This window comes from Leopardus geoffroyi, chromosome E3 (genome assembly GCF_018350155.1).
Source record: "Leopardus geoffroyi isolate Oge1 chromosome E3, O.geoffroyi_Oge1_pat1.0, whole genome shotgun sequence".
NCBI lineage: Eukaryota > Metazoa > Chordata > Mammalia > Carnivora > Felidae > Leopardus > Leopardus geoffroyi.
This window is the reverse complement of record NC_059340.1, coordinates 38989520-38997918: the sequence shown is the minus strand read 5'-3', so window position 1 is coordinate 38997918 and position 8399 is coordinate 38989520. Positions and strand designations below refer to the sequence as shown.

Genomic DNA, 8399 nt, shown 5'->3' with positions numbered 1-8399 from the left:
GGCTCTGAGCCATCAGCCCAGAGCCTGACGCAGGGCCCGAACTCACGGACCGCGAGATCGTGACCTGGCTGAAGTCGGACGCTTAACCGACTGCGCCACCCAGGCGCCCCACTTTTTAATTTTTAACATCTACCCTTGAGAGAATGAGAGAGACAGAGACAGTGTGAGTGGGGGAGGGGCAGACAGAGCGGGGGACACAGGATCCGAAGCGGGCTCCAGGCTCCGAGCCGTCAGCACAGAGCCCGACGCGGGGCTCGAACTCACGGACCGTGAGATCATGACCCGAGCCGAAGTCAGATAGATGCTTAACCGACCAAGCCCCTCAGGTGCCTGTGTTTTCTCTTTATAGTGCAGGAGGGCACGTGTGTCTACACATGATTCTAAGAGACCTAGAGACGAGAGCTGGTCACTTGCTCATTGCCACAGAGCTGTGGCTTCATTGTGAGACTCGAACCGGGATTCCACTGGGGTCTCTTTCAGCACCATCCTCTAATGAAGTGAAATAATCAGTGGCCGGACTGTCGCCATGGGAGCCATGAATATGGAACTTCTCAAATTCTGTGTACAGTCGTGGTCTGAGGAGGATCCCCTGTCCAGTATTTGTTTTTCATGTACTCACCGAGGACTAGTATCAGTCACGGGCAAGGCACCACGCTCTGTGTCCTTGAATAGGTCATGGTCCCTGCCGTCTGTAGTTTTCCACACTGGGGGAGATGAGAGGCGCTGTGGAATGAAGGAAGCCCAAGACAATTTGGGAACGTGCTGCAGAAACCTCAGAACTGCATCCACGTTAAAATCCCACGGCTCTTGGGGCGCCTGGGTGGCGCAGTCGGTTAAGCGTCCGACTTCAGCCAGGTCACGATCTCGCGGTCCGTGAGTTCGAGCCCCGCGTCGGGCTCTGGGCTGATGGCTCAGAGCCTGGAGCCTGTTTCCGATTCTGTGTCTCCCTCTCTCTCTGCCCCTCCCCCGTTCATGCTCTGTCTCTCTCTGTCCCAAAAATAAATAAACGTTGGAAAAAAAAAAAAAAATCCCACGGCTCAGAGAAGTTCCCGGTACTGGTATGATAGGCACAGATGCCTCCCGTGATTGTTTAGTGGTTAATGCTAGGGGGCAGGACCAAGGTGACTCCTCTCGTTGGCTGCAGATGTCGGTGACAGGCAACTTAGAGGGAATTAATCATAGGAAAGATCCTAGAGGCTGGCAGGGGGTTCAGACGGCAGGTTGAGCTGCACTTGTTTGGGGTGCCCATGAATGAATATAGGTAAAGAAGCAAACTTGGGAGTAAAGATGATAGAGGTGGGCTCAGTTTTGTCTGTGGCGTTGTGGGGACGTGGGGCCTGTAACTGAGGAAGGCCCAGGGAGCTGGAGGGAGGCCAGGTTGGCATTAGGGTTAGAAGAAGGGGTTTTGCATCAGAGGTCCACAGTGTAATGGGACTTTAGAGCACTAGTCCATAAGCTGTATCTACATCTAGGAATTGGTTTTGAGAATTCCTCTTCTAAAAAGGAACTTCATTTCATTGTTTCTCACAGGAACTGAGAACAGAAGCAATTGCCAGACCTCTAGAAATAAATGAGACTGAAAAAGTGATGAGAATTGCAATAAAAGACATTCTGGTAAGCTTGCTTGCTTTTATTTAAAGTTTTTGTGCCTGGGACTTGAAAATAATTGATTTAGTCCCTGCCTTCTTAAGACAGAGCAACCCTAGTCCTGTTGACAGAGAAGGGATATGAAAGTGGGGAAGTGAAAAATGCAGAGGACATTCTAGGATACGTAGGTTGCTTACTTTGATTATTTTCCCCCTTGTTACAAATATGAAAAATTTCTCCTTCAAAATTTGTCAGTTTTAATAATTTCATAATTCACTTAAATTCTTCAGTACTTTTCATAAGTAATGCTCTCTTTTATGGACTCTTCACGCTTTATTTAATCATTTAATTCATCACAGTTGGGCATTTAAATGATTTTTAGATTTTCCTTTTTTTTTTTTTTTTTTGGTGTGGAAACCTAGGCGCGGAGATTTTTAAATGGCGCCGTAACGAATAGAATGGCCGCCACCGTTAACTGCTCACCCGCCGTCAATTATGCGCTCATCTCATCTCAAGCATTCATTTGGAGGGTAGTAGTGAGGGAGACTCTCGACTCCGATGGCTTTGGGTTTGAATCCCACTTTGTGATCTTAGGCAAGTTGCTTAACCTCCTTGTGTTTCACTCTCCTCGTCTGTAAAACGGGGAGAAAGGCAGTGTCCGCCACATGGGGTCCTTCTGTGTATTCGTTGTAACAGTGTGTCAGACACAGTCTGGCCCATAGTAGGTATTCCTGTGTTATCAGTGATTCATTTTATTCAGTACACACAGGCAGGGGAGGCTTATGTAAAGCAGGAGTAGCATAAAACAAGAATTTGCTGAGAGCTGTCAATTCTAAGATTGATAGGTTTTTATAATATCCTTGTCCTAAAACAGTAATACTCCCTGAACCCAGCACCAGGGTGCAGCCTCAGCAAGAGGGCAGTAAGAAGGGCAGAGCAGCCGAGATGGGAGGTTGAGTGCATATAGACAGATGGATAAGTAGGTAACTATATTAAAGATGATGAATGCCTAAGTTCTCACTCTTGGAAAAGAGAGTTAGTGGAGGAGAAAGAGAAGAAAATGAGAATGAACCCTGAAGTTGGAGCTATTGGTTAAATGCATGGTTTTCACTGGCTAGTTAGGTAGGTAGCCAGCTCCCTGCGTGTATGTCTGTGCACGTAAGTTTATGTCATATTTATATACATACACATGCACACCCACGTCCACCTTCCTATCTTTCTTACCTCTGAGCACACTTGGCACCCACATCTAGGCTTCTAAATACCATTCTCCGCTAAAAGGAACCAGGCTCTTGAGGAGAAATGTCTGAGTCCAGAGCTGGGACAGGAAGGTACAAGATCCTTTTGGGCCAGCAAGGAAGGAAGTGCCCAAAGAATGAAAGGGGTCTATCGGGGGGTCACAGGAGCAGCTTGAGTGGGCTTCCCCTGGTTAAACTAGGGACAGTGTAAGCTTCAGAATAAATTATAGTAATGGCTTATAGAGCATTGAATGAAATGGGAGACCATGAGTTCTCACTGATATAAAAAATATTGAAAGCTGATGAAGAGACAGTATCTCACATAGTTTCAAAGTAGCTCCCCACAGGGCTCCTGGCTGGTTCAGTCAGAAGAGGGAGTGATTCTTCATCTTGGGATTGTGAGTTCGAGCTCCACACTGGGTGTAGAGATTACTTAAAGAAAAAAAAAAAGGCTCCCCACAAAAGTACCTACTAATTACAGAGGACAAAAGAGTAACTTCCCATGAGAATCCTGGCAGACACCCCCTTAATCCAGTGGTCAAAGTGAACATCACAGGTAATGGAACAAATCAGAATTCTGCACCCGGAAATATGCACCGGATACGGTCATATCTGTGCTTTCCTGCTGAAGTTGCATGTTCGGAAGCTAATCAGACAAAGGCACATTGAAGGGCATTCGGCAGGTTACCTGGCTCGTACTCTTCTCCAGCGGAAAGTATGCGAAAGTCCAGGAAAGCCCGAGGAGATGTGCTGACGGAATGCCAAGGGTGACTTTCGCTTGGTGTTAAGGGCTTCATGGGGACAAGTGGGGAAACCTGAGAGGGTCTGAGGACTAGATGGTGGTAGTGCATCCGTGTCCATTTCATGAGTCAGTGATTGAGGAGGAGAGAACCCCATTCATGCAAAAAACAGAGTCAAGTACTTAGCGGTGATGGGGCCTCAAGTCAGCAACCCTGTCTGACCTAGGCCAGGAGAAAATGCTTCGTGTTCTACCCCAGCTGTTGGTAAGTTGTGATGGTTTCTCAGTTGAAAAGTTAACTGCTTGTCCGTGTTCTGGCTGGATGGAGTTAACATGGCATGAATGTGCCTTTAGCACTAAGTATGTATTAGGAGTACAGTAGCCAAATGAGGGCCCAGTTCATTTCCTGGAGAACCCTCTATGCATGCTTGCATGCATGTATGTGTTATTTATTATTTCCTTTCTTTAATTGAAGTGTGGTTGGCACACAGTACTACATTAGCTTCAGGTATGCGACATAGTTGGTGAATACCTTTTCAGGTGTCTGTTAAGTGTTGCAAAGTATCCATGATATTTGATAATTCTAAAAGCAAAACCAAAACAACAGCATGGATACTTAAAAGGGGTTATTATTTATTTATAGGCCATTTATTTCAGGCTAGGGGAAATTGTATTTATCACACTGGTGTTTCTTATTTGAGGAGTGCATACCTTTAAAAAATTGTTTTATTTTTTTTTAATGTTTATTTATTTTTGAGAGAGAGAGACAGCACGAGTGGGGGAGGAGCAGAGAGAGAGGGAGACACAGAACCGGAAGCAGGCTCCAGGCTCTGAGCTGTCAGCACGGAGCCTGACGCGGGGCTCGAACTCACAAACCGTGAGATCATGACCTGAGCTGAAGCCGGACGTGCAACCGACTGAGCCACCCAGGCGCCCCTAAAAAATTGTTTTTATTCTTTTTTTAAGTTTATTTATTTTTGAGAGACACTCACACAGAATGCAAGTGGGGGAGGGGCAGAGAGAGAGGGAGACACAGACTCCGAAGCAGGCTCCAGGCTCTGAGCTGTCAGCACAGAGCCCGATGTGGGGCTGGAACTCATGAACTGCGAGATCATGACCTCAGCTGAAGTTGGATGCTCAACCATTGAGCCACCCAGGGGCCCCAAGTTGTTTTTATTCTTGAAGTCAGATAAATGCACTAGGTTTAATCTGACTTTGAGTCAGAGAAATAGTTGCCATCAACTTGAGTTTTTTGTTTAGAAACTCCCCTTGTCTTCTTGTGAGTGAGTTTAGATCTCTTTTGGGATTTTTAAAGCACTTGCAGCAAACGGATAGTGATAAGATTATTTTCATGAAAGCACCTTGGAAATGATGAGTGTACTTAGTAGAAAAAAATGAAACCATAAATAAACAATAGAGGTGGTTGCTTCCAAAGATATATAGTCTTTGACAGTCACGGAGTGTCCACGCTCCTTAGAGGGTTTCTTTGTGGACCCCACAGCGTGTCATAGACTTGCAGATGAGCAGACACGAGGCCTTCGTGGGTGAGGACACGTGTGTGGGGTCCTGGTGGGCAGAAGCCCGCCTCGGGCATCGGGGACGTGAGGCAGAGTTGGGACGTCAGAACTTGGGAGGCAGCCCCACGCTCCCGGACACCATTCCTGCTGCGGCCGATGGCAGCTCGGAGCCCAGGCCCGGCCCGGCCGGCTTCCCAGACCGGCGTGAGACAACAGGGAGGCCTGCAGTTTGTCCGTGATCTCTCTCTTTCCCTTCGCCTTCTTTCCCAGGCCCTGCTACCCACGCTCCGGCCCGAAGGCCAGGTCCGCTGAGGGGGCCGCTTTCGTACTGCCTTCACGTGGTAGTTTCTCTGTTTTAGTCTGTAGTCGAGGTTTACTTGCCGGGGAGAGAAGAGGTGACTTCTTTCTCGGTCCCAGCAGGCAGGATTAGGGCTGGGACCCCCTAAGGTTTCTTTCTGTCACCGTCTAAATAAAGCCATGCTTGCATGTGCACACATTTTGTGAGTCAGATGTTTGTAAGCAGGGGAGTAACCTGACCGGTGTAAACAGAGGCAGACTACCAACTCAGAGCAGTAGCTGGGTGACCAGTCTAAACAAGTGAGCTGTGCAGGAGGCCTTGGGAGCCTCTCCCCTCTGCCCAGGACGCTGTTTTTTCCGTCTTCATTTGTTTCCCTGGCAAGAAACCACCTCTTTTCGTGGAAAAAGGACGGTCATTTTTTTCTGGGCCTGTGTGACGTTCCCTCTGCAACGAGTTGGTTAACTGAGTGATGGCCAGGGGCGGGTTTGCCCTGTTCGCTGACTCTGCTTTCCCGTAGCCTGTGTCTCGGTGCCTGCCGAGTCTCGAAGTCCCTCTCTGCCGAGAGTCGGGTTGGTGCTCCTTGTTGGCACCCGCCTCATTCACTTCCTGTTCACTGTAGGCACAGGTTCAGAAGACTAAAGACCTGCTCAATAACGTGGCCTCTGACGAAGCTAATTTAGAAGCCAAAATTGAGAAGAGGAAATTAGAACTGGAAAGAAATCGGAAGCGACTCCAGACTCTGCAGAGTGTCAGGTAGATACGAACACCTGAAGGATGAGTAGACTGTCGTCTTTGAAAGTTCCAGCAGAGTGAGCGAGCGGCACACGGGCAGCGGGGACGGCCTCCTGTGGGACTGTCTCGGCCTCCCGGTGTACGGGCGACACTCACGGTAACGAGCGCTCTGTGCAGCTCGTGCTCCCCCTGCTTTCACTGTACCCGGAGCCTCCCCTCAGGCTTCTACAGCTTCTCGGAATGCAGGGCCGAGTGAGTCCACATGGTGAATGTTGTGCGAGGCTCGTCTCCTGAGATCTGGGCCTTGCCCTAAATGAGGGGGAAACAGAAGCACACTCCCCTTTCTCAGTGTGAGTAGATTTTAGACCTTTATCATTCTTCACCGGTAATTCGTCTTTCTCTTGGCTTTCCATCACCGAAAACCTCTTTTCCAGGGAATATGAATGATAATGGGGGCGCCAAACGCCTTCTAGGTCGTTGGAGCCTTCCAAGTGTGTTTCTCACGTTTTCTTGGAGCCTGCGGGCTCGCTCGCTCTCTCTCTCTCATTTTGTACCCTCCTTTGCTTGCTGTGTCTCTTTGTCATTTTCTCTCCCGTGCCACTACTTTTTCTCCCTTTTCGTCCTCCCTTCATTTTTCTCTCTTTGCTTCTTCCTCCGTGTAGCTCCTGCACCCGTTTGAATGTCTTGCCGTTTTGAGATACTGGTGACTGGGCCACAGTCTGGCTGCTGTCCTGAGACCTGAGGGAAGGCAGCGCCTGGGGTAACCCAGGGAGCACCGCAGGCTTCCTCCCAGCCATGGGCAAGACCACGTCCTTCCACCTTTGGAATGTGGCCCACCTGATATGTTTGTCTCGTTAAAAAATTCTGCCTTTCGGGGCGCCTGGGTGGCGCAGTCGGTTAAGCGTCCGACTTCAGCCAGGTCACGATCTCGCGGTCCGTGAGTTCGAGCCCCGTGTCAGGCTCTGGGCTGATGGCTCAGAGCCTGGAGCCTGTTTCCGATTCTGTGTCTCCCTCTCTCTCTGCCCCTCCCCCGTTCATGCTCTGTCTCTCTCTGTCCCAAAATTAAATAAAAAACGTTGAAAAAAAAAAAATTAAAAAAAAAAAAATTCTGCCTTTCAAGCATAAATTCATTTTTGTTAAGTCTCGTACCCTTTTTTTCCCCACATAGATTTTTGATTTTCTTAATTTTGTTTAATTTACATCCAAATTACTTAGCATATAGCGCAACAGTGATTTCAGGAGTAGATTCCTTAGTGCCCCTTACCCATTTAGCCCATCCCCCCTCCCACACCCCCTCCAGTAACCCTCTGTTTGTTCTCCATATTTAAGTCTCTTATATTTTGTCCCCCTCCCTGTTTTGATATTATTTTTGCTTTCCTTCCCTTATGTTCATCTGTTTTGTATCTTAATATCCTTATATGAGTGAAGTCGTATGATATTTTTCTTTCTCTGACTAATTTCGCTTAGCATAATACCCTCTACTTCCATCCATGTAGTTGCAAATGGCAAGATTTTATTTTAAAAAAATTTTTTTACATTTATTTATATATTTTTGAGAGAGACAGAGCACAAGTGGGGGAGGGGCAGGAGAGGGGGTCACAGAATCCGAAGCAGGCTCCAGGCTGTGAGCTGTCAGCACAGAGCCCGATGTGGGACTCGAATTCACAGACCACAAGATCATGACCTGAGCCAAAGTCAGACGCTCAGCTGACTGAGCCACCCAGGCACCCCAAGATTTCATTCTTTTTGATTGCTGAGTAATACTCCAGTGTGTGTGTGTGTGTGTGTGTGTGTGTGTGTGTGTGTATGTGTATACATACACACCACATCATCTTTATCCATTCATCCATCAATGGACATTTGGGCTCTTTCCATACTTTGGCTATTGTCAACATTGCTGCCATAAACATTGGGGTGCATGTGCCCTTTCGAAACAGCACACCTGTACCCTTGGATAAATACCTAGTAGTGCAATTGTTGGGTCATAGGGTGGTTCTATTTTTAATTTTTTTTTTTTTTTAATTTTTTTTTCAACGTTTATTCATTTTTGGGACAGAGAGAGACAGAGCATGAACGGGGGAGGGGCAGAGAGAGAGGGAGACGCAGAATCGGAAACAGGCTCCAGGCTCTGAGCCATCAGCCCAGAGCCTGATGCGGGGCTCGAACCCACGGACCGCGAGATCGTGACCTGGCTGAAGTCGGACGCTTAACCGACTGCGCCACCCAGGCGCCCCTCTATTTTTAATTTTTTGAGGAACCTCCATACTGCTTTCCAGAGTGGCTACACC

At 48.0% G+C, this 8399-nt stretch overlaps 1 protein-coding gene across 4 annotated transcripts in view; it reads left to right on the top strand.

Moving 5' to 3' along the window:
- CLUAP1 (clusterin associated protein 1) overlaps positions 1–8399 on the top strand; it is a 36491-nt gene that overhangs the window by 9554 nt on the left and 18538 nt on the right. For all 4 annotated transcript variants that reach the window (XM_045460311.1, XM_045460307.1, XM_045460310.1 and 1 more), the window contains exons 6-7: positions 1531–1614; positions 5999–6132. In XM_045460311.1, coding sequence (XP_045316267.1) covers positions 1531–1614; positions 5999–6132 — 218 coding nt within the window. The remainder of the gene's footprint in view (positions 1–1530; positions 1615–5998; positions 6133–8399) is intronic.